This window comes from Pongo abelii, chromosome 3, assembly GCF_028885655.2.
Source record: "Pongo abelii isolate AG06213 chromosome 3, NHGRI_mPonAbe1-v2.0_pri, whole genome shotgun sequence".
NCBI classification, from domain to species: domain Eukaryota; kingdom Metazoa; phylum Chordata; class Mammalia; order Primates; family Hominidae; genus Pongo; species Pongo abelii.
In genome coordinates this window covers 97,254,740-97,280,084 of record NC_071988.2, presented here as the reverse complement: position 1 = coordinate 97,280,084, position 25,345 = coordinate 97,254,740, and the positions used below count along the sequence as shown (strand labels likewise).

The 25,345-nt window shown below is 39.8% G+C and overlaps 1 protein-coding gene across 11 annotated transcripts in view; it reads right to left on the bottom strand.

Moving 5' to 3' along the window:
• Positions 1-25,345, bottom strand: part of ART3 (ADP-ribosyltransferase 3 (inactive)) — a 99,508-nt gene that overhangs the window by 21,072 nt on the left and 53,091 nt on the right. For 10 of the 11 annotated variants that reach the window (XM_054553283.2, XM_024245577.3, XM_054553289.2 and 7 more), the window contains exons 2-3: positions 15,793-15,870; positions 9,218-9,929 (exon numbers count right to left, since the gene is read on the bottom strand). In XM_054553283.2, coding sequence (XP_054409258.1) covers positions 9,218-9,929; positions 15,793-15,861 — 781 coding nt within the window. In that variant the 5' untranslated portion in view covers positions 15,862-15,870. 11 annotated transcript variants of the gene reach the window in all.

Below are 25,345 nucleotides of genomic sequence, written 5' to 3'. Positions count from 1 at the left end.
TGCACTCCAGCCTGGGTGACAGAGTGAGACTCTGTCTCAAAAAAAAAAAAAAAAGCTACAAATTGGGAGAAAATATTTGCAAATCACATATCAAACAAAAACCTCGTACCTACAATACATAAATAATTCTCAAAAGATAAGAAAACAACCTCATTAAAAATGGACAAAAATCTTTGAGCAGATGTTTCAGTAAATATATACAAATGGCAAATAAGTATGTGAAAAGATGCTCAACATTATTACTCATTAGGAACATGCAAATTAAAACCACAATAAAATAACACCACATATCTATTTAGAACTGTTAAAAAGACATCTATCAAGTGTTGGCAAGAATGTGGTATAGCTGGAACTTTTATACACTCCTGGTGAGAATGTAAAATGGTACAGGTACTCTGGAAAACCATTTGGCAGCTTCTTTCAAAGCTACACATATACCTATCATATAATCCAGCCAATGCATTCCTAGGCATTTACTCAAGTGTAATGAAAGCATATGTCCATACAAAGACTTGTACATAAATGTTCATAGAAGTTTTATTTGTAATAGCCAAGGACTGGAAACAACCCACGTACTCATCAACAGGCGAATATACAAGTAAACTGTGTTATATCCACTATTCTACAACAGCATAAATTATTGATACATGCAACAACACAGATGAATCTCAAAACAATTATGCCGAGTGAAAGAAGCCAAGCAAAAAAGAGAACATACTGCATGATAAGATTTGAATGAAACTCTAGACAGTGCCAACTAATCTGTAGTGACAGAAAGTACATTAGTAGATGCCTCGGGGGACTGGGAAACAGGGAAACGGAGGAGAAAGGAATTGCAAAGAGGCATGAAACTTTTGTAAGCAACAAATATAAAATGCTCATTGTCTTTATTGTAGTGATGATTTCATTGGCATATACATATATCAAAACTTACTAAATTTTACTTTATGTGCAGTTTATTGCACATCAATTACAACTCAGTAAAGCTATTAAATTTTTTTTTCTTAATTATGAGGATGGGATGAACAGGACAGGACTAGGTTTTGGATCTGGTCTCTAGCTCTCTACCAAAAGAAGCCCTCCACATCCCTGACTTGTTAAATATTGGAGATTACATGGCTGTCATGTTAGCAGAGAAATCTACAGTTAGAAACATTAGACGCAGTCTGGACAAGAGTAAATAAAGCCCTCCCACAAGTTCCCTATCTCTTTCAGATCCAAAGAAATTACAAATGTCAATGACTATACTCACAGCTGATTAGAATCTCTGGCAACAAGACTACATCAGAATTTGTAGGTCACAAGGACTTCCTCTTTCTGCAGGGCTGCTACTGCTAGCCCTGTTAACTGGGCCTAATTGAGACAGACCGTCTTATCGAAGGAAAAGTCATGATTCACTAAACCAGTATCTTATTATGCAATACGTTCTCTCTGAACTAAATTCCCATAAGGCTGGACAAACTCTCAAAAGCTCCACTGTCATATGGAAATCTTACCTCCAATAAAGGGCCAAACCTGGCTCCTAAAACCTAATCCACTTTCACAAACATGTGGCTGACCTGCCATTAGATCTGTGGTTTTTCTAAACAGTGGCTGAGGTGTTCACAGGGCTACCAAAGAATATTTTTATTTATTTATTTATTTATTTTAAGATGGAGTTTCACTCTTGCTGCCCAGGCGGGAGTGCAATGGCGTAATCTCAGCTCACTGCAACCTCTGCCTCCCAGGTTCAAGTGATTCTCCTGCCTCAGCCTCCCGAGTAGCTGGGACTACAGGTGCCCACCACCATACCTGGCTAATTTTTGTATTTTTAGTAGAGACAGGGTTTCACCATGTTGGCCAGGCCGGTCTCGAACTCCTGACCCCGTGATCCACCCGCCTCAGCCTCCCAAAGTGCTGGGATTACAGACGTGAGCCACCGCACCCGGCCTTCAAAGAATATTTTTAAATTTCAAGAAAAACACAGCCAGGCTTGATGTCTGTCAGACACCGTGTGAACCACTAGCTTGAGGTAGAACTCAGTTTTAAAGTTACATATTATATCATGTTACAAACTGTTTGATGACATATGTCTGTTCTCCCACTGCTATAAAGAAATATCTGAGACTGGGTAATTTATAAAGAAAAGAGTTTTGATTGGCTCGTGATTCGGCAGGCTGTACAGGAAGCATGGCAGGGGAGGCCTCAGGAAACTTACACTCATGGCAGAAGGTGAAGGGGAAGCAGGCTCGTCTTACATGGCCAGAGCAAGAGGAAGAGGGAGACGGGGAAGATGCTACACACTTTTAAACCACCAGATGTTGTGAGAACTCTATCATGAGAACAGCACAAGGGGGATGGTGCTAAATAATTAGAAACTGCCCCCATGATCCAATCACCTCCTTCCAGGCCCCACCTCCAACATTGGAGATTACAATTGAACATGAGATTTGAGTAGGAACACAGATCTAAACCATATCATTTGCAAAGCTAGGTCTTTTTAGCAATTGTTGTCACAAAAAGCAAGTATATGTGAAAATCAGTGTGGAACAGGAAATGAGATAGTACACAATCTGATTCCAGGGTCTGAGAAGCTGTGAATGTCCGAAAAGCAAACAAATCCCATTAGCAAGTAATTATTGTTAAGAATAAAATAATAATACTTTTAAAAAGTATGTGCTGTTTTTTCAAATGTTTACTACGGTGTTAAGATATAAATATTTATTGATTTGGGGTATTGATAAATGCCACATTGATTTTCACATATACTTGGTTTCATTATAACAATTGCTAAAAAGATCCAGCTTTGCAAATTTATGATGTCATCAAACAGAAGGTACTATGATATAACATGTAACTTTTAAACTGAGTTCCACCTCAGCTAGTAGTTCACCCAGTGTCTGACAAATATCAAGTATGGCAGTGTCTGTTGCGAAATTTAAAAATATTCCTTGGCAGCCTGGTGAATTTGCTATAGCATTCAGGGACACTTCAGCCACTGTTTAGAAGTACGAATTTCTTGTGGTATTGGATATGTCACTTCCTATTAGGCCTAGCGACATGGATCTTATTGATGTCTCAATCCTAGACAATCCCAGACAACAGTACAGAAACTTTGCTACACCCAGGAAATGCTAAAGAAAGGTGCCAGTCAGAACCAATAGAGATACTTAACATGTAATGAGCACACCAAGGGCTGGGGGTAGATTTATAACAAATAAATCTGGATAGTCCTGTAGGCTCACCTTCTTTCCCCCTTTTGATGGCTTAGCAGAGAGCTGGCTCAACAGGTCTCAGTAAACTCTACAAAATACTACTACTAGCCACCAGAGTCTAGAGGCTCCTCCTTTCTCTCAAGGCTACTTTCCAGCCAGGCAACAATATTCCCTGGCCCTCTTACTGTATAAATTATGTACAGCATTACACAGGCTCGCCCCTCTCTATGGAAACATTGACCAAAATGCCAGATAATCTCTGCCTACTCTGTTCAGTAAAAAAAATGAGAGTTCAGGGGATGATATGTGCCCTACTATTTCTCTGCGTATAAATTTTCTTCCTATAAACCTGATATATTTGCACTGTAGGGTGCAGGGAGCCCCAAAGCCATGGCTTCCTACCAGGTATTTATAATTCATTCACCGTCCTACCAACTGAGGTATAATTTTCCCGTGGAGTAATTTTTTTAAGAGATGGGTGTCTCACTATGTTGCCCAGGCTGCACTTGAATTCCTCGGGTCAAGGGATCCTCTTGCCTCAGCCTCCCCAATAGTTGGGTCTACGGGCACACACCACTGCACCCAGCCCCAGTGGAGTAATTTTTAATGATAATGGATGTAGCTTGATTATACAGCTAACATTTCAACTTTATCACATTTTCTAGAAAAATAGCATAAAAGATAGTCAACCTGGGCTAATCTTCTATTGAGGAAGGAGAAGGGTTTCTGTTACTCCTTTTCTCAGAGTTCACTCACATCAGCTTGGATTAATACCAAGATTAATGCCTATGACCACCAGGAACTATATTATCTAAAGAGATGTTGATATTCTCTCTACTTCCTAACGAACAAAGTTTTCAGCTAACTAGTTTTTGAAAAACTCACAATATATTTTTATCTTGGAAATCACAGGCAAGTTTAAAACATTGTCGGACTGTGTTTAGCACACTAAACTTAATGCAGTAAAAATTTTTTTACCCCTTTTAGAAATATTGTCTTTTTTTAATCCAAAGGCTCAGTTATATCCAGTCACAATGGAACAAGATTCTGACTATATCGTCCTTAGCTAGGGCTCTTAAAACACTTAGCCATTGTTCTTCACACTGTTTCAAACTGCCTGTCTTTAAAGGTTACTCCAGGGAGTTTTTGATCCTGACTTCCCATCTCTAGATGGCGGCAGAGGACTCCAGCCCAGGGTTAAATCAACACACTCAAGTACAATGACTGACTGTCATAGCTCCCTAAACACGTGGTACATGTGCGCCTCCACAATGACCTGCACTTCTCCATGCAGGTCTGAACTCTGGCGCTTTCAGAATCAATCCAATAGAACCTCTTTGGTTCTTTCATAATCTCACTCACAAACATGGAGTCTGTGGGCTCCATTGCCCACCTCAGCCCATCAACCAGACCCCTGTGCTAAATTTAGGTTGTAGCCACTGCAGCCAGGGCTTTGATATAACTAACAGTTCCACAAACGGCATCTGGCCAAAGGCATCAAAAGCACCAAAAGCAGTATCATTTCTGTCAGCCCAGCTGCAGCCGGGTTTTTGGCTGCGCTATGCTGGTAAAGTTTCACAAGATTGGTGTAGGGAGGGAGGGAGACCCTGGTTTGTAGTGTTTTCTGATTTCCATGATATAACTCTAAAGTACGGCCAATTTCAGGCTACTGTCATGTAGAGGGAACAGGAAAGAAGACATGCATACCCACAATCAGTTCCCATGAGCTCGTCTAAACTGGCCCCAGCTGGCTTGGTTTTGGGTCAGGTCCAATGAATGGTTGGTGAGAATGAGCACTTTTCCTTTTTTGAAAAATGAATTTTATTGTGTATATTTAAGGTTTACATGATATCATGAAATACATATGGATAGTAAAACGGTTACTATAGTGAAGCAAATTAACATAGCTATCATCTCACATATTTTTGTATATGTAACAAGAGAGCTAAAATCCACTTATTTAAGTAAAATACAATTTTATTGACTTTAGTCCTCATGTTTCACATTAGATCTCTAAATCTGTTCATCCTACCTCTCTGCTATTTGGTATCCTTTGATCTACATCTCTTCAGTTCCTCTCCCCACACCTGTGGTAACTACTGTTTCGTTCTCTCTCGTTTTTGATCTCATATATATTCCACATATAACTGAGATGATGCAATAGCTTTCTGTGTCTGGCTTATTTCACTTAGCCTAATGTCCTCCTCCAGGTCCATCCATGTTGTAGCAAATGGCAGAATCTCTCTCTTTTTTTAAGGCTGAATAATACCCTATTGTATATATACCACATTTTCCTTATCCCTTTGTCTGTTGGTGGACATTTAGGTTGTTTCTATATCTTGGTTACCATGAAGAATGCTGCAGTGAACATGGGAGTGCAGATATCTTTATGAGATGGTGATTTCAACTCTTTGGGGTGTATACCCAAGAGAGGGATTACTGGGTCATATGGTAGTTCTATTTTTCTGGGGGGAGGGGGTGGGGGGGCTCTTGTTGCCCAGGCTGGAGTGCAGTTGTGCGGTCTCAGTTCACTGCAACCTCCTCTTCCTGGGTTCAAGCAATTCTCCTGTCTCAGCCTCCTGAGTAGCTGAGATTACAGGCATGTGGCACCACACCTGGCTAATTTTTGTATTTTTAGTAGAGATGGTGTTTCACCATGTTGGCCAATCTGATCTCGAACTCCTGACCTCAGGTGATCTGCCCGCCTCAGCCTCCCAAAGTGCTGGGATTACAGGCGTGAGCCACTGTGCCTGACCAGTAGTTCTATTTTTATTTCTATTTAAAGATAGAAACCTCCATACTGTTTTCCATAATGGCTGCACCAATCTACCTTCCTACCAACAGTGTTCTAGGGTTCCCTTTTCTCCAAACCCTAGCCAGCATTTCTCATCTCATCTTTTGTCTTTTTTCCCCTATCTTTTTGATAAGCACTTTTCCTTTCAACACAAATTTACTCATTTCAGCTTTCATCTGCTCCTTCAAGAATCGTCCTTCTCAGGTGCAACTCAGATGCAGGACTAGGGTGAGGCAAATAAGGTGCCTAGAGAAAATTTAAGGAGGCACTCTCAGCAATATACAAGTGCAGGTACAGCCCTAAGAGTGAGGACTTCCTTAAGATTTTCACCCTAGGCACCTCAATAGCCCCACAGCTTCTGCCATCCAATCATAAGTGGATCTGTCCCTACCCAGATATCAATGTCTCATTAGCACTTCCCTACCACCCAGCCTTTTTTTATCTCATAGTACCTTGGCTACATTTAGTCAAGATCTAAAAGTCTATCCCACTTTGAGGCCTACTGCACGCATTACTCTACTTGACCCAGCAGCGATGGTTTTTGGTTCAGTTAGGCAATCACACCTTCAAGACCCAAAAAGGCCAACCCCTCACCAGTTTACTCAGTTTTGCAGAAGAATATACGGCAGTGAATAGAACATACTGTCTAGCAGCAGAGCAGCTTGTTCCTTTAATGCAAGTCTTCACAGGAGTCCAGGGCTGTTCTTTTGCCTCCAAATTACAGCTCAGGTTCAAGGAAACAAGATTACACAGGTGGGTGTAGAAGCCTCTCTAGCTTAGTAGCCTCATGCTACATATAAAATACAATATATTTTGAACCTACGCAGGATTGGTACGAGAGTACTGCTCTCCTTCCAGGACTCAACAAGAAGAACACCTGGGTATGTCACACCACACTCAGGAAAGCCCAAAGCTATGGCTTCTCCTCAAGTATTTATAGTTCATTCACAATCCTCCCAGCTCAGATGCACTTTACCAATCAAGGGTTATGTTTACCACAGGCAATGTTGTAAGGTCACACAGCTGTCATTCCACCTTTCATAGATTGCAGAGAAAGAGTGCTGGAAGATCACCAGGAGGCCATTTTCATAGGAGACAGGAGAAGGAGTTTACTAACCCTTTGCTCACACACACTAAGGCACAACACCATGAAATTTCAGAATGTTGGGAATAAAGAAAACAACCTAAAACCTTCCAGATTTTTGTTTTTAAAAAGTCTCATTCAAAGTTTTAGTAATTAGAATGGCTTCATGCCTTTCAACAACAGCTACAGAACCTAGAAGTCACTGGAGGAATATCTTCAAAATTCCAAGGAAAAATAGTTTCTAAAATAGAAATGCAAATCTACATAAACTATTAATCAAGCTTAAAGGTAGATCTCTCAGAGATGCAGAGACTTAGAAAATTTTCCTTAGTGGACCATTTCTCAGAAACTTCTGCAGAACCCCCATCCCCACCACACCAAACAAAGGAGTAATCCAAGAAAGAGTTGCAAATCCAAGAAATAGGAGATCTCTCATAGGGAAGAAGCAGTATCTCAGAATGGTAATGAGGAGAGATTTCAGGATGTTCAGCAGGCCTAAAGAGCTTATCATGGAGCAGTATGATGAGGGAATTATCCAGGGGAAAGAAGAAATTTATATTTCTGTCAAAGGATTTGGAGGTGAATTACTGATGGGATATTAAAAAAACTAAGGAAACAAACAAAAAAATCATAGAATAACCCTGGGGTAAAAGAGGGATTTAAGCACAGAAAAACCACTCTAACTCAGCTATGACCTGTCTTTACTATGCTGGGAGAATGGGAAGGGGGAAATGGACATACATTGGGAAGGAGGGTGTTGGCTTTCAGAAACTTTTGGTTTACTGATCTAACAGCCATTTCTAATTCCCTTTTCCTTTGTCTCCCCCACACACTATATTCCCTTGGCTGGAGAAAGGCTAATTACCCCCTTCCCAAGCTTCTCTGGTAGCTATGGGTGACCAAGAAACTGTTCAAGTCAATGACCTGTAATCAGGAGTTTAGTAAGGGTTTCTGGGAAAGCTTTTACTTTCCTTATTGAACAAGTAGATTTGGCTGTCATCTCCTTTCCTTTCTTTTTGTCTTGGACATGGATTGATGCCTAGAGCTGCAACAGTCACAAGTGCAAACATGAATCCACAAACAAAACATGGTAAGGATGGTGGAACAGAAAGAAAGAGCATGAGTGACTGATGACATAGATGAGCCACTGCACTGACTCTGAACAGCCTGCCTCTAAGACTTATTAAATGAAAGTTCAGTCAGGTTTTCTGTAACTTACAGCTGAACGCATAAAAAATTCTTAACTAACACACGGTAGATGAGGGTTACACACTCGTTCTCTATAGTAGGAAGTCAATACATGATGTCTAAAGATTTAAAAACCAAGAAATAACATGTTGAAGCATGTTATTTACTTGGAAACATGACAGTAAGCACCTGAATAGCTAAAAGAATGAAAACTGGATGACACTGAGGAGTGGAAATTGAGGAAAGGTGGGGCTGGCGACTGCTATTTTTCTTTTTCTTCTTTTTTGAGACAGGGTCTTTCTCTGTTGCAAGGCTGGAGTGCAGTGGTGTGATTACAGCTCACTACAGCCTCGACCTCTTGGGCTCAAGCAATCCTCCCACTTCAGCCTCCCATGTAGCTGGGACCACAGGCATGTGCCACCATGCCTGGCTACTTTTTAATTTATTTTTATTTTTGTAGAGATGGTGGTCTCCCTAGGTCGCCCAGGCTGCACTATTTATTTATTGTAAGCCTTATAGTAGGGTCTCTCAACATCAGCACTACCAACATTTTGGGCCATATAATTCTTTGTTGTGTGGGGCTGTCCTATGCATTGTCTATCAGTGTTTCTGGCCTCTACCCATTAGATGTCAGTAGCAATCCCGCTTTTCCCCAGCTGTGACAACCAAAAATGTTTCTGACCATTGCCAAATGACCCTGCAGGGCAAAACTGCCTTTGGTTAAGAACCACTGCCTTATAGTGCTAATTTTTTTTAACTTTTAATAATACTGTAAATGTACAATTTTCATAAAATTAATTATGGGTAAAAAGACAGTATGAAAGAAGCTAGATGGAAAACTGCCAAATGTCATTTCACCTTTCAAACACCTCTCACTCTCCTTTCACTGACCTTTCCCTAAGCCTAAGAATCCCACTCCTTCCCTCCCAGCCAAGCACAGACAGAGCAGACACTTACCACCTAGAAATGCACACTCATAATGGCTGCAGGTCTTGTTTATGCTTTGAAGGATAAGGTTATTGCCAGCCCCTTCCTGTGACACTTGAAAAACCTCATTCAGAGGTATTAAAGTAATTCTTTCACTTTCTTTATCAAGAAAATTTTCAATGTCAACTCCAAGGCATGTGTAGATGGATAACACAGTGAGCTGGTCATTAGCAGCCTGAGGTTTGGCTGAATATGCCAAGGTAAAATGGCCAAACCTGGCTTGGTTTAGCCCTCCAAATGTAAATGAAGTACTCTGGCTTGTTCTATATACCACATTTTTGGAACTGGCCTCACAAGGTCTTCTCAGCAACTGCAGGGCTCTTGTCAGGTAAAAGTGGAAAGCTTTGAACTGGAAGCCATAGATATAATCTTCTCGAGATTGGCCAGCCATCTTCACAGCTTCACTGAACAGATGGTAAAAGGGAGTTTGCTCTTGAGCTTCAGAAATATATGCCATCAGGGCTATTCCATGGTTATCCTTAAAATTCATAGGGAGAAAGATTTGAGTCTTTCGGGCTGCCCATTTGGCTTTTGCATTTTCCCACACAGTATCTAATTGCTGGTGGCTTGCTTTTTCCTCCTTTAGCAGTTGGGGAACGTATTTAATTTCCATCCTGTCTGTACATTTCAGGTATTCATCATCAAATGCATTATCTGCCATGTCTAACACTTCAGCCTTCACCTTCAAAGGAAAAAGAAATTAATACTCTTGAAATAAGAAATTTAGTGAATATCATTTTCTCTCACATTATTACCCCCACCTTCTCATCCCTTGCCAAAATTCTCTCCTTACTTATAACCAATTTTGGGTAGGTTTTTATGCAGGAAGTATATTCCATTGCTATTGATAACTTTTCTCAGCTGTGACATATTTGTGTGGAAGAGTAAATGTCAGTGGGTGAGAGGTATGGGTGAGATTGTGCCTGTAGCTCATTTATCTGGACATTATGGTACAGAGCAAAGAACAATGAATGTGAAGCTAAAGAAATGGGTGGCAGTCCTGGCTTTGAACATCTTAGCTAGATTTCTTTGACCCTTCAAGGCTGTTGGGAATTTGAAGTATCATATGCAAAATATTATTCATGATCTATAACCCATAATGACAAACATTACTCCTTTTCCTTTGGGGTTGCCCCCTCCCTTGTCCATATGGCCTGGGTAGAAATGATTTTGCACCTCCTGGATAAGCAGGTGATCTAAATCTAGCAATCAGAGCTCCCAGAGGAAAAAAATGGACCTTTCTTCCTCTAAAGCTATAAGCTATAAGGATAATATTGACCTAGGGCTTCCAACAGTTATTCTTTAGTCCCATGGAGAATTCTGTCTTAAAATAAAGCAACAAATAAGGCTTGCTGAGAGGTAGAGATGAGGCCCCAAAAACATACATTAGACGCTGGGCCTAACTGTACCTAAGACTGTGTTCTTCACCAGTTGTAAGAATCAATAAATTCCCTGTTTGCTTCAGCTAGTTTGAATTGTACGTCAGTCATATACAACTGAAGAGGCATAATACCACATACAACTAAATTATACACATACATATGTTCACATACCATAAGAAGCAGGGTGGTGTAATGTAATTAACACCACTTTGAAGCCAGGCAGATCTGAGTTCAAATCCCATTTGTTACTAACTAGGTATGGGAAAGTTACTTGACATTTCTAATCCTCAAGTTTTCAATTTAAAAAAAAATGAGGATAAAAGGCCGGGCGCAGTGGCTCATGTCTGTAATCCCAGCACTCTGGGAGGCCGAGGCGGGCAGATCACGAGGTCAGGAGTTCAAGACCAGCCTGGCTAACATGATGAACCCCCATCTCTACTAAAAATACAAAAATTAGCTAAGCGCAGTGGCAGGCGCCTGTAATCCCAGCTACTCAGGAAGCTGAGGCAGGAGAATCGCTAGAAACCGAAAGGCGGAGGTTGCAGTGAGCGGAGACTGCACCACTACACTCCAGCCTGGGCAAAAGAGCAAAACTCCATCTCAAAAAATAAAAAATAAATTAAAAAATGAAGATAAAGTGGAGGAAATAATATTTTAACTGTGGGATGGCTGTGAGAATTAAATTACATAATAAATATATGCAAAGCCCTTTGCCCCATGCCTGGCACATATCAAGTCTTTAACATACCGTGGTTATTATTATTTTTTCATAAGGTCTTTCTCCAGTGTGATGTGGTTATCTTGTATTATTTCATGTTAGAAATACATATATTATACTGTTAGTTCCTTAAGGGTAGGATCTGTATCATTTTTATCTTTGAATCCTACACACCTAGCACAGAACCTGGCAAAATATTCAAGTGAACTAAATTAGAACCCTGTACTCTGGCTTATGGATCAAAAAATAAGATGATCAAATCTCCCCAGGAATACCATTTATGGGTTTCTACAAATAAAAGGATAATGCCTCTTCCATTATTCTATATTCGTATGGTGCATAGTTGCATAAGTCTGCTTAGGAACCTCAGTTGGAGACTTTACAGACACATTTAGCCAGAAGCTGTTAAAGTTACAGATTCAAAATAAAAGTTACAGGTTCTATGTGAATGATTCTTAAAAACTCTCTCTCTCTCTCTCTCTGTGTGTGTGTGTGTGTGTGAGAGAGAGAGAGAGAGTGAGAGAGAGACAGAGACAGAGATACTAACTTGTAAAAGCAAAACAAAACTTGTTCCATATCCTGCTCTAGGTATCTCCTTTCCCATCTCTCTTCTCTCCCTCACAAACATCTTGAAAGAGATGTCTATCCTTGCCATCTCCACTTCATTTCCCACTTATAGCTCAACCCTCACCATTATGGCTTCCCACCCATTTCTCCACCCAAACAGCTCTCACTTAAGGGGGCATTTCTTCTTAGACTCTTTTGCAGACCCAATATATTCCAGTTAGCCACTAAATGTTGGAGTTTCTCAAGGCTACGTATTTTCTAACTCTCAACTCTATGCTCCCCAGGCAGTTATATACATGCTTACGGTTTCAATTATGATCTAAATATATCTGATCTATCTTGTAAGTGCCAGTCCTATATATCAAATTTATCTGTCTACTTAACACCTCCACTTGAATGTTCAAAGACCCTTCAAACGTAACATGTCTAAGACGAAACCTACAATCATACAGCCACAACGACCTGGTTCTTATTTAAAACCATCTATTCATTTGTGAACTTTTCCTACATATTTCCTTCTCAGACACACTGTGTGGCCACTCTATTACTAAGTTTAACAAACATCTCCAGAGTTCTTTCTATATGCCAGGCACGAAGTGTTCTGCAACCTTGTGAGGTAGGTACTATTATTAGCCCGCCGTCTTATTTTTTTACAAAGATGAGGAAACTAAGAGATTGAGACTTACATGGAACTGGAATTTGAACTCAGGTAGTCTAATTCCAGAGTCTTGTCCTTTTTCTTTTTTTTTTTTGAGACGGAGTCTCGCTCTGTCGCCCAGGCTGGAGTGCAGTGGCACTATCTCGGCTCACTGCAAGCTCCGCCTCCCGGGTTCACGCCATTCTCCCGTCTCAGCCTCCCCAGTAGCTGGGACTACAGACGCCCGCCACCATGCCTGGCTAATTTTTCTGTATTTTTAGTAGAGACGGGGTTTCGCCGTGTTAGCCAGGATGGTCTCGATCTCCTGATCTCGTGATCCGCCCATCTTGGCCTCCCAAAATGCTGGGATTACAGGCGTGAGCCACCGTGCCCAGCCGTCTTGTCCTCTTAACCAAACTGTTCTGTTGCCTCTAAAGAATCAGAATGTTTCCAATTATGAAGACCATGGACATTTATGTAGCACTTGAAAAAGAGTGTAATTCTGTCTTCATAACAACATTTATAAAGGGTTGAACAGAAAATCATTAACACCATTTTACAAACGAGGGAACTGTGCCAGCTTCAGAAACTGTCTTGATTACTAGCCACAGAGAATTCTGCCATGGAAGTCATTAAGACCCCCGTAGCCCTGGGTTTGTAGGTCAGTTTCCTGACATGGGAATTTGAGCTTCAGGAGATCAAATCACTGCCATCCCATAGCCAAGAAATGCACTTTCCTCCACAGCACAGAATGTACCAGAGTGCAGCTTGGGTGCCAATGCCTGATTTATCTTCAAGACTTCAACACCGTATAAGACACCAGACCCTGAAAACACCTCCCACATTCCTTACATTATATCAGAGTTGATCTACTATTACTATGTTCCTGTCTTTTCCCTATGCCTCTAACCAGTCTCTAAATGCCTAATTTTAGACATCAAGTCTTTCTGGCCAGACACCATAGCTGATTGTGTATTTTGTATGGTGCGTGCCTTGAGAAGTGACAAAGTTCATAAATGCCACCACTATTCAGGGACAACTGAACAGATACTAAAAACAGGTACAAAAGACTAGGTGAACAAGCTGATTATATTCCTCTGATATAACCACTGAGAAAAAAAGCCCATACTGATGAAATTCAATTACCAAAAATTTCTTACAAAAATATGGAAATAGCCTAAAGGTCAAGGAGAGAAATTGGCTAAACAAATCATGAAACAATTACAGAAAAATATACTTAAATTATGTTGCAAGAGTATATTGAAAACCAAATCAAAACCACAATGAAATACCGCTTCATATCCTCTACGATGGCTATAAACGATGAAAAAAGAAGTAACATGTAACACAAGGATGCAGAGATATTAGAACCCTAATGTACTGCTGGTGGGATTGTAATACCGTGCAGCTAGTGTGAAAAAGTTTGGCAGTTCCTAAAAAAGTTAACATAAAATTACCGTACAACCCAGCAATTCCACTACTAGGTGTATACCCAAGAGAAGTGAAACATGTTCACAACAATAGGTAATTTTGTTATGAATCATAAATCATAACCCCCAAATTCATTCTTACATATGTATTTCCTATATATAAGTAAACTTTACTCTGTAATGCTACCAAATAACCAAATAGTGTTTGTAGTACCTCAATATGTCAAGACTATATGATTAGAAAATTTTTTAAAAAGAAAAATAAAACACATGTTCACACAAAAACTTGTACATAAATGTTCACAACAACACTATTCGTAATAGCCATAAAGTGGAAACAACCCAAATGTCCATCAGCTGATAAATGGATAAACAAGATGCGGTACAGCCATAAGATAGAATATTATTCGGCTATAAGAATGAAGTACTGATAGGACTCCTGAGAACATTATGCTAAGTGAAAGAAGCCAGACACAAAAGGTCACATATTGTATGATTCCATTCAGGCAAAATATCCAGAATAGGCAAAACCATAGACACAGAAAGTAGACAGCGATTGCCAGGGAATGGGGGATGGATAAAATTGGGGCTGACTGCTAATAAGTACAGGGTATCTTTTTGGGTTGATGGAAATGTTCTGCAATCAGATAGTGGTGATGGTTGCAGAACATAATGAATATACTAAAACCACTGAAGTATACAGCTAAAAATGGTGAATTTTTATGGCATATAAATTATATTTCAATAAAACACATACTGTGACACAGGCAACAGGATACACAATGATTCTATAGAAAATGGATTAGAATATTAAATTCAAAAAAGGATAACAGTTTAAGAGTTTAAGATATTTTTAAAAAGGCATCTAAAATGGTGCACAAATACCCACAAGTAATATGGCAGCTAACTACGTGGGGAAAAAAAATCAAGTGAAATATTATATTTTACACAAAAATATGTTACAGGATGCTTAAAGAGTCAATTGCAAATAAAATCATAAAAGTTCTGCCAGAAAAAAAAATGTGAGAAAATGGTCATTAATTAAAAAACATGGAATCAAACAATGCAGCATTATCTTATTTGGAGAAAAACATATTTTCAGAATATCTGATGATATGCGAGACACGCAGCATAGTATTAAAATGCAAAGAAAAAATACTATGTACAGTGTGAACCCATTTTTGTAAATTAAAAACAGTATACACATAGAAAAAAGCCAAGAAGCCTGTATACACCAACAGGTTGGGAATCATTCCCTCTGAGTGGAGGAATTATGAATAATCTTTCCTCTTTTTTGCTTAATTTTAATTTTTTCAACTTTTTACAGTTAACGTGTCACATATTTAAAATGAAAAGAGCTACTTATAATAAATTAATTTACCTATTCTACCTACTTTCATTTCCACCATCAAGCCACACAGATGCCTCAGGTAATGTTATATCAAGAATTTCCATTCCAGGCCAGGTGCGGTGGCTCACGCCTGTAATCCCAGCACTTTGGGAAGCCGAGGTGGGCGGATTGTGAGGTCAGGAGATCGAGACCATCCTGGCTAACACGGTGAAAACCCGTCTCTACCAAAAATACAAAAAATTAGCCGGGTGTGGTGGCAGGCGCCTGTAGTCCCAGGTACTCGGGAGGCTGAGGCAGAAGAATGGCGTGAACCTGGGAGGCGGAGCTTGCAGTGAACCTAGATCACGCCACTGCACTCCAGCCTGGGCGACAGAGTGACACTCCATCTCAAAAAAAAAAAAAACAAAAAAACACCGAATTTCCATTCCAATGACCACATGCTTCCCATTCCCAACATTACCTGGAAAATGTCCACGAGAATCATGGTTGCCAGCAGCATGGTGACTATTTCAAAATGTCCTGTCTTCATTTTTCTCTTCTAAATCAAAATAAAGAAATTTCAATTCAGTAGACTCAAAAAAGAGGTGTAGAGAAGTAGAATAGGATGACACTGTGTATTTTTTCATTTAGAATGTGAGTGGATAGCATGATGGTCAGGAAGTGATTACCAATAAATTCCTAACGGGCTACAAGAGCCATTAGGCTTTATCTAGTGGTCTAATGCTCTCATTCTACAGACGAGGAAACTAAAACTCCTTAGAATTTCAGTGATTTGCTCAAGATTAAATCTGTCCATTTCCATACTCCTCCAGACATGTCATCTCTCCCACCACAGTCACTGGGAGTCATATTTCTTCCCATCTCTAAATCTCCCCTCAGCATGCACAGAAAATAACACAATCAGACTAAAAAACAGCAGTCTCAAATTGGTCCCCTAGCTCCTAGTTTCTAAGAATTCCCCAGGAATATGTCCATGCACATTATCCATTCTTCTATCCTCTTTGCACATTAAGTGCCCTTTTGAGTGGGACAGAGGAGATGATGAGGCCAGTAGTGGTACAAAGCAGTGGATTGTCAGAGATGGCCCCCTTCCCACAAATACAATCAAGAGAATCCCGAGGGTAAAATAAGTGTCTTACATAACTTTCTGAAGGCGGGAACAAGAATAAGAAGAAACTGGGTAGGCAGCAATTCTAAGACTATACAACTATTGGCTGAATGCCTAATATTCATCCCAGTATTTATGATAATGTAACTCAAATGAAGCTTCTATTTTATCCTACCAATCACCATATTCTGGATTCTAAAAATGAGAATGAACAGCACAAGGGAAGAGAGATAGTCTTCCCTTTTATAGATCATTTTGGCCTCAATTTCCCATATTTCTTCAGAAGCAGTTTTGTTTTGTTTTGTTTTTACTAAAAATACTAAAATATAGTACCAACATGCTACTTTGTGTTAAACTTCTCTTTCCAAAAAAGATTTGAATATAAGATGATAGATATCTGTCACAAGGCAATATGTTTTAATTTTAAGCAAGCTTTAGATCAGGATTTTCCTAAAAATTGTTCATTTCTTTAGTCTGAGTGTAAATAAGTCAAAAGGTTTACCTGGCTTTTGTGCCTTTGGAGGAAGTTTAAATGATGCTAGGCCTCAAACTGACTCCCCACTCTCAGTTGTGGTAAGCGAGTCTTCAGGATGGGATGTTGTTGACAGTGAGAGCTGAGACAGGAATGCTTTTCTTTTTATAAACACCCCCAGCAGTAGCTTGGCAGTGGCACATTATGCTACTTGTGTTCTGCTATTTATATCTGGCCCCCCCACACTATGCCTTGGAATCACTGCTGTTAACACTTTAAATCTCCAAGAGGCTTGTAAAGCCATAGCAATTCCCTTTAGCCACACAGCACATTCAGTTCTGAGCCCACAGTTCTGGGCCTCTCTCAGAGAGAAATGACTTCCCATTCCTAATCCTTTGACACTGAAATATCAAACTAAAGCATGGATTTTACTCTAGGCTAAGTGATTCACATAACTAGGGAAACTTGCTTTGTTAATCACTGGCAATGGTGACAGCTATCACCATTCGCTCAACTAGCTTACTGTATTTCAGGTACCTCGTCAGGAGTCGGGATACATAAGCAAGTAAAACAAAGTACTAAAAAGCACTCACAATCTAATAAAAAACATGAATATGCATACTTAACCAAAATACAACATGTTAAGAATCCCAAGTGTAGACAAAGTCCAGTGATAACATTAAGGAGGGAAGGATTTGGTAATGCCTGCAACTACAGCTGTCATTTGAGTAACGTATACATGGTAAATATACTGACTGCAATGCTGAGGAACACTTAGGGGTTCACTGACTGTGGATTTAAAAAAGACAAAAATGTCCTAAGAAATTCACGCATACATACACCAAAATACATTAATAGAATGTTGATAGTAGCACTATTCATAATAACCCCCAAACTGGAAACCATCTAAATGTCCATCAACAGTAGAATGGTTAAACTGTAAGTGAAATTTTATATAGCAATGAAAATGAACAAACTCTGACCGTATATAACAATGTGGATAAATCTCACAAACAAAATTTTGAGTAAAAAAAGAGATAGAAGCATGTTTATACTGTATGATTTAATTTATATCAAGAACAAAATTAGGCAAAACACTTCCAAGGCATGAGAAGTCAGAATAGTGGTCACCCTGGGTAGTAGCTAGTAACTGGAAAGGGCACAGAGGAGCATCTGAGATGTTAGCTGGGTTCTGCTTTTTGCTACGGATGCCAATTACATTGACAAATTCAGTTTGTGAAAATTCAGTGAGCTATATACTTATGATATGTGTATTTTTTTGTACACACCTATATTACTTCAAGAAAACATTTTAAATTATCATGAAATACACCTATATTTACAAAATCCAACTCTACTCTTTAGAATCGAGATACGTTCCAACCTTTTCCCACCTCACTGGCTTGGCAATCCAAGATTAAATACACAGCACAGACTCACTCCCAGAAATAATATCATTTTTTAAAAAGCAGGAGTTTGGTTGGAAAGAAAAAAGAGAGTTTGCATGTTTTCAGGCCTTAGGCTCACAATAACCTGCTTTTAAGTCCCAGGCATGTAAGGCCTACAGGAAATGAGGTAGAGAAGTTCTCCTGTCGCTGGCCTCCATTCCTGTTTTCTTCCAGTTTTTAACTAAATTTCTTTCATTCATTCATTGAACAAATATTTGAGTCCTTAAAATGTGCTAGGAACTGTTTTAGGTACTAGAGGTATACCAGTGAACAAAATGGATAAATATCTTGCTTTTGTGAAGTTTATATTCTTGTGAGAGAAGGTAGTCAAATAACTAAAATAAGTACGTAAATTATGCAAGTATGTTAGAATGTAGTGAGTGCTATGGTTTTGGCTTTTGTTTATAAGTAGCACAAAGGAGACTAGGAGTGCATGGAGTGTTTGCAATTTAAGTTGGATTGTTAGGGAAGACTCACTGAAAGGTGGTATTTGAGCAAAGACTTGAAAGAGATCAGCCATGAAGACTGTGGCAGTCAAACACAGTGAATAGCACGTACTAAAGCCCTGAGACAAGAGAATGCCTACTTTTGTTTGAGGAATAGTAAGCAGGCCAATATGGTTGGAACATTACAGTGTACAAGATAAGGTCAGAGATGTAAGGCGGTGGTGGGAAGACCATGTCAGTCTTTGTAGGCCACTGTAAGAACACTGGCTTTCACTCTAAGAGAAAAGGAGCAAATCACAGGTTTTAAAAAGGGGTATAACATGATCTGATTTATTTTTTAAGAGGATCACTCTGGCTGTTATGCTGAGAATGGTCTGTAGGGTGAATGTAAGAAGACTAAATGACAGGTTATTATAATAATGCAAGCAAAGATTATGGTGGCTTGAATCAGGAAGGCAGCATTAAATGTAATGAGAAGTACATGTGTGTGTATGTGCGTTGTTGCTGTTGCTGAGGTGGTATGAAGAGGATGTCTGAGTGTATGGTGATATGAAGTGGATATCTGAGTGTACGTTTATGTTGTTGCTTTGTTGTTTCTTTGGTTGTTAGAAACAGGCCATTTTTATTTGAGCCTGTTAAAAATCCGACTTTTGTAGATTAGACACAATATTTCCTGATACTATAAGGAAAAGCATTTGTGGGTTCTAAAAGTCTACTGTATTTTCAAAAATGTAATAACTCACAAAAAAGTAAATGGAAATGATCTATAAAGATATCAATTTATTATACAGTTAAAGTGCTTGTAATCCCAGAGATTTGGAAGCCAGGGCAGGAGGATGGCTTGAAGCCATGAGTCCTGGCCTGGGCAACACAGGGAGACCTTGTCTCTACAAAAAAATTTTAAAAATTAGCCAGGTGCAGTGGCACATGTCTGTAGTCCTAGCTACTTGGGAGGCTGAGACAGGAAGATCTCTTGAGCCCAGGAGTTCCAGATTACAGTGAGCTATGATGGTGCCACTGCACCCCAGCCTGGTCAACAGAGCAAGACCCTGTCTCAAAAACAAAACAAAACAAAAAAATGTTTAGACTTAAATGCAGGATATAATTTGAAGATTGAGGCAACAGGATGTACTGACAAACTAGATATGGGCTGCAAGAAAAAGAGGGAAGTAAAGGATAGTTCCAAGATTTTTAGCTTGAATAGCTGGAAGGATGGAGTTGTCATTGATTGACATGGAGAAGACCGTGTGTGGAAAAAGTATCCTGGAACTCAAGTGAAGAAAACATTTACAAAAGAAAGGAAAGATCAAATGTGTTAAAAGCTTCTGATAGGTCAAGTAAGATGAGGACTGAGAACTGACCATTGGATTTAGCAATGTGGAGGACATTGAAAGTTTTGATTAAGAGCAGGTCTGATAGAACAGTGGAGATGAAAGCCTGGTTAGAATGGCCTAAGAAAGAATGAAAAGAGGAATTGGAGACATTGGAGATGGTTGATATCTTCAACTCTTTCAAGGAGTTTTTCTATAAAGGACATAAAAGGAATGAGGCAGTATAGCTTGATGGTGGGACCAGGGAAAAGGTAAAGAAGAGAGTCCAAGAATTTTTTTTTTTTTTTGAGATGGAGTCTCGCTCTGTCACACAGGCTGGAGTGCAGTGGCACGATCTCAGCTCACTGCAGCCTCCGCCTCCCTATCTCGGCTCACTGCAGCCTCTGCCTCTCCAGTTCAAGCGATTCTCCTGCTTCAGACTCCAGAGTAGCTGCCCACCACCAAGCCTGGCTAATTTTTGTATTTTTAGTAGAGACGGGGTTTCACCATGTTGGCCAGGCTGGTCTTGAATTCTTGGCCTCAAATGATCTGCCTGCCTTGGCCTCCCAAAGTGCTGGGATTATAGGCATGAGCCACTGTGCTTGGTCAGAAATATTTTTAAAGACAGAAAAAAAACAGCACGTTGGATATGATCTAGTAGATAGAGGAAAAACTAATAATACAGCAGAGAGAGGGTAGAATGATTGGGTCAGTCTTCTGGAGTAGGCAAAAGGGGATAAGACATAGCATACAAGCAGATGAGGTGGCCTTAGACAAGAGCAGGAGCAGTTCATCTAATAGGAACAGGAGAAAAGGCACAGTATATTGGCAGATGCTGGAAAGAAGTGGGTTGCAATAAAAATTCTTTTCGACTTGCTTCAATTTTCTCAAAAAAGTAGTAACAAAAGATGATGGTTTAAGTGACAGAGATTTGAAGAAATTGGAGAAAGAATGAAATAGTCATCTAGAAAAGGAGAAGAGTGAATGCATTATGATTGCTGGGCTGCATTAAGGGCCTATTTGAATTTAAAATGAAACCACTTAAGATGGTTGTGTTTTTCTCCAGCTACATTCAGTTCCATGGTAGATGCAGACTAAGCTAAATTGGATCGAATAAAGACTATAGCTTTTTCAAGCAAGGATAACATGATTATTTTATTGAATGATTACGGGCAAAAGATCTGAATTGACACTTCACAAAGGAAGATATATAAATGACAAACAAGTAGAAAACGATGTTCAACATTATTAGCATAAGGTAAATGCAAATTAAAACCACTATACATCCACTAGAATGGCTAAAATTAAAGACTAACAACATAAAATGTTGATGAAAATATGGAGCTACTGAAACTTTCATACATTACTGATGGGAATGCAAGATGATACAGCTATTTTTTAAACAATTTGGCAGTTTTCATAAAGTTAAACTTATATATTTACCATATGACTGAGTAATTCTACTTACAGGAATTCATTATACTTAAAAGAAATTATTAAAGTGTATGTTCACACCTGTCAAATGTTCACAGCAGGTTGATTCATAATAGTCAAAAGGTAGAAACAACCCAAATGTCCATCAACTGGTAAATGGATAAACAGATGAAATAACACTCAGCAATAAAAAGAAACAAATGTCCTCAAAATGTTAAACATAGGGTTACTACATGATCCAGAAATTCCACTCCTAGGCATATATCTTGGGTATATGCCCAAGATCCAGAAATTCCACTCTGAGGCCTACATCTTGGGTATGTTATATGTGCACACAATAACTTGTGCACAAATGTTCATAGCAGTATTATCTGTAATATAATATGAATATAAATATATCTATAAATATAATAGTCAAAAAGTGGTCTAGATTTCAATCCAAATGTCCACCAACTAGTAAATGGATATTCAAACTGTGATATACCCACACACTGGAATATTATTCTACCATAAAAAGGAATTAAGGCCGGATGCAGTGGCTCATGCCTGTAATCCCAGGACTTTGGGAGGCCAAGGCAGGCAGATCACTTGAGATCAGGAGTTCGAGATTGGCCTGGCTAACGTGGTGAAACTCTGTCTCTACTAAAAATATAAAAATTAGCCAAGTGTGGTGGCGCGTGCCTGTAATCCCAGCCATTAGGGAGTCTGAGGCAGGAAAATCGCTTGAACCCGGGAGGTGGAGGTTGCAGTGAGCTGAGATAGTGCCACTGCACTCCAGCCTGGGTGACAGAGACAGACTCTGTCTCAAAAAAAAAAAAAAAAGGAATTAAGTACTGATACATTTACATGAAATGTCCAGAGTAGACAGATCTATACAGACAGAAAGTAGATTAATGATTTTTTTAGGGCTGGACATATAATGGGGAAATAAGGAAGACTGTTAATGCATACCAGGCTTCTTTTTAGAGTAATGAAAGCATTTCATCTCCCCAAAAAAGTCACCACATGTCCTTTGTAGTCAATCTCCTCCCTTCACCCAAGGCTCTGGAAGTCACTGATCTTCCTCCTGTCACCAGTTTTGCCTTTCCTAGCATGACATGTAACTATTATCATACAGTCAGTATGTAATTTTTTATGACTAACTTCTTAGCATAACACTATGAAATCTATCAATGTTGTTTCATGTATCAGTAGTTCTAAAAATGATTGCAGTGATGGCTGCACAAATCTGTACACACAATAAAAACTATTTAAGCCATGCATACTGCTTGGGGTAGCTAAAGGAGGATCACTTGAGCCTAGGAGTTCAATGCCACTGGGGCAACACAGTGAGACCTCATTTCTTAAAAACAAAAACAAAAACAAAACCCATACAAGTGAATACTTTACATGAATGAATATTTTTTCTTTTAAACTTTCATTTTAGGCTTAAGGGTACATGTGTAGGTTTGTTACATAGGTAAACTCATGTCAGAGGGGTTTGTTGTACCAATTACTTCATCACCCAAGTACTAAGCCTAATACACAACAGTTATTTTTTTTGATCCTCTATCTTCTTCCCCTTCCCACCCTCCACCCTCAAGTAGGCCCCAGTGCCTGTTGGTCCCCACTTTGTGTCCGTGTGTTCTCATGATTTGGCTTCCACTTACAAGTGAGAACGTGTGATATTTGGTTTTCTGTTCCCGCATTAGTTTGCTAAGGATAATGGCCTCTAGCTTCATCCATGTTCCTGTAGAGGACATAATCTCATCCTTTTTTATGGCTGCATAGTATTACATGGTGTATATGTACCACATTTTCTTTATCCAATCTTCCTTAATGAGTGGTATTGTATGTGAATTATATCTCAATAAACACGCTTTGAAAAAGAATAAACTATTAATACATGCCACAATATGAGCATGAGGGAACACATTTTTTGGGTGATGAAATGTTTTATAGCATGATTGTAGCAGATGTTACATGATGATATACATTCGTCAAAAGTCACAGAACTGTACACTTCAAATTTGTGAATTTTATTTATACAAATCATACCTAAATAAGGCAAATTTTAACAACCAACAACAAAAACTATCTTGCCTACATACTCCCTGAAATTTGTGTACCCCCAGATATGTATGTATCCCAATTTGAAGACTACCACAGTAAAGTATCTGTAATGCAATGGCCCATAAAAGATGAGGAAAGAGAACTAGGTGAGTCAAAAGAGCCTAGGGTTCTGGTAAGATAAATACAAGGTATTTATATCTTAGAGACTGGATGCCAAGGCAGAACATTACAGTAGTGAATGCAAATTTCTATCATCCAAAGACCAAGCAGGATCAGATACCTCGGGGAAGGCCAATGACCACTAGAGGTCAGCACCAGAACAAGGTATTTCTTCAATGGCAGGCCACTGCTCTTACGAAGAAAAAGAACCCTGAATTTAAATATTTATTCAAAGAAAACTGTTTCAACTTAGAAGTGACTAAATTTTAATTGACAAGATTAAGTGTTTTTACTGTTACCAAATTTTAACTGACAAGATTAGTGTTTTACATGGGGGTTTGTGAACTACGTTGATTTCCAATAAAGAGAAATACATATTCCTTTTTGCAGGATTGCTCACACTATGACACACTGACACTGGGAAAAATTGTAGTTTGTTCTTTGTTCTCTGTTAGTTCTAGCTGTTAGTCTGGTCTTCAGCAATGGTGACATTTAATTGCTAGCTCAGTAATTTAGTATTTTTTTATAGATTTTAGGAAACTGGTTGCTAAATTCCCCCATCATAGCCTCCTGGCATTGGGCATCCTAAAGACAAACAATTTCTATGTCCTCTCACCCTGTTCGGTGGGCCTCCCACAAACTCAAGATGCACTCCTTTGCCCTTGGTGGGCATCTTCTTACAGAAGATCATAAACTGGTTTGTACCCCAGTTACCTTCCCTAAGCCCAAAGGGAAACCTAGGAATTCTATCATGACAACTTTGATTTTAGAAAACTGGAGAGAATCTTTTGTCCTTTCCCAACTCATTCTGCTACTTTGTTATGTCCAACTTGTTAAATACAATGCTTTTTCTAAGAGACCTTAAAAATTCTCCAGTTTGCCCAAGTGATGGTGGCAGCCACTCCAGTTGGCCTGCCAACATCCCAGCTGTGGCAGGAAGGTATGGCCGGGGCTACCTGTTCCACAGAGCAGGCAGGAGCCCTGCCCTCCTGGGCGGGGGTGCAACTGCCCAAACTATGGCAGCAGACTCTGGTATCCCTGCACTCTTGGGGGCCTGGGAAGGCCCCCCTGCCCTCACAAGCTTAGAAGTGCCTGCTCCCACTGCTTGGCTTCTCTCTGCTGTTGGCTCCTGCTCCAATCCTGGAGCAAAGTCAGGCTAAGCCTGGGCGTCATGAGCAGTGGGAGGCAGAGTCCCAGGTGGAAGGGGGTGGGTCTCCGGTAAGGTCCCTCTGTCAGGTCAGGGAGGGCCTGAAGGCTGGAGCCCGGGCTTCCAGTTCCACTGACTGGAGTGGACACTGGTGCCTTTTCCAGGCCTGCCCATGACCACCCATGGGCCAGCCAGTGTGCACTTCCTCCCCTCTGAGGCCCATAAATAGCCAGGCTCAGCCAGAGCTGAGCAGACGACGGGATGACCAGCAGCAGAGAGGAGCTACCCTCTCTGCTAATTACCCTCTCTGCTAATAGCTTCAGAGACCTGCAGAGACTGCCAAATGACCTGCCTGCAGAGAAGAGCAGACCTCAGGACGACCAGTGAGCAGAGAGGAGCTGCCCTCTCCAGGGCCTCCTCTCTGCTGAGAGCTGAAC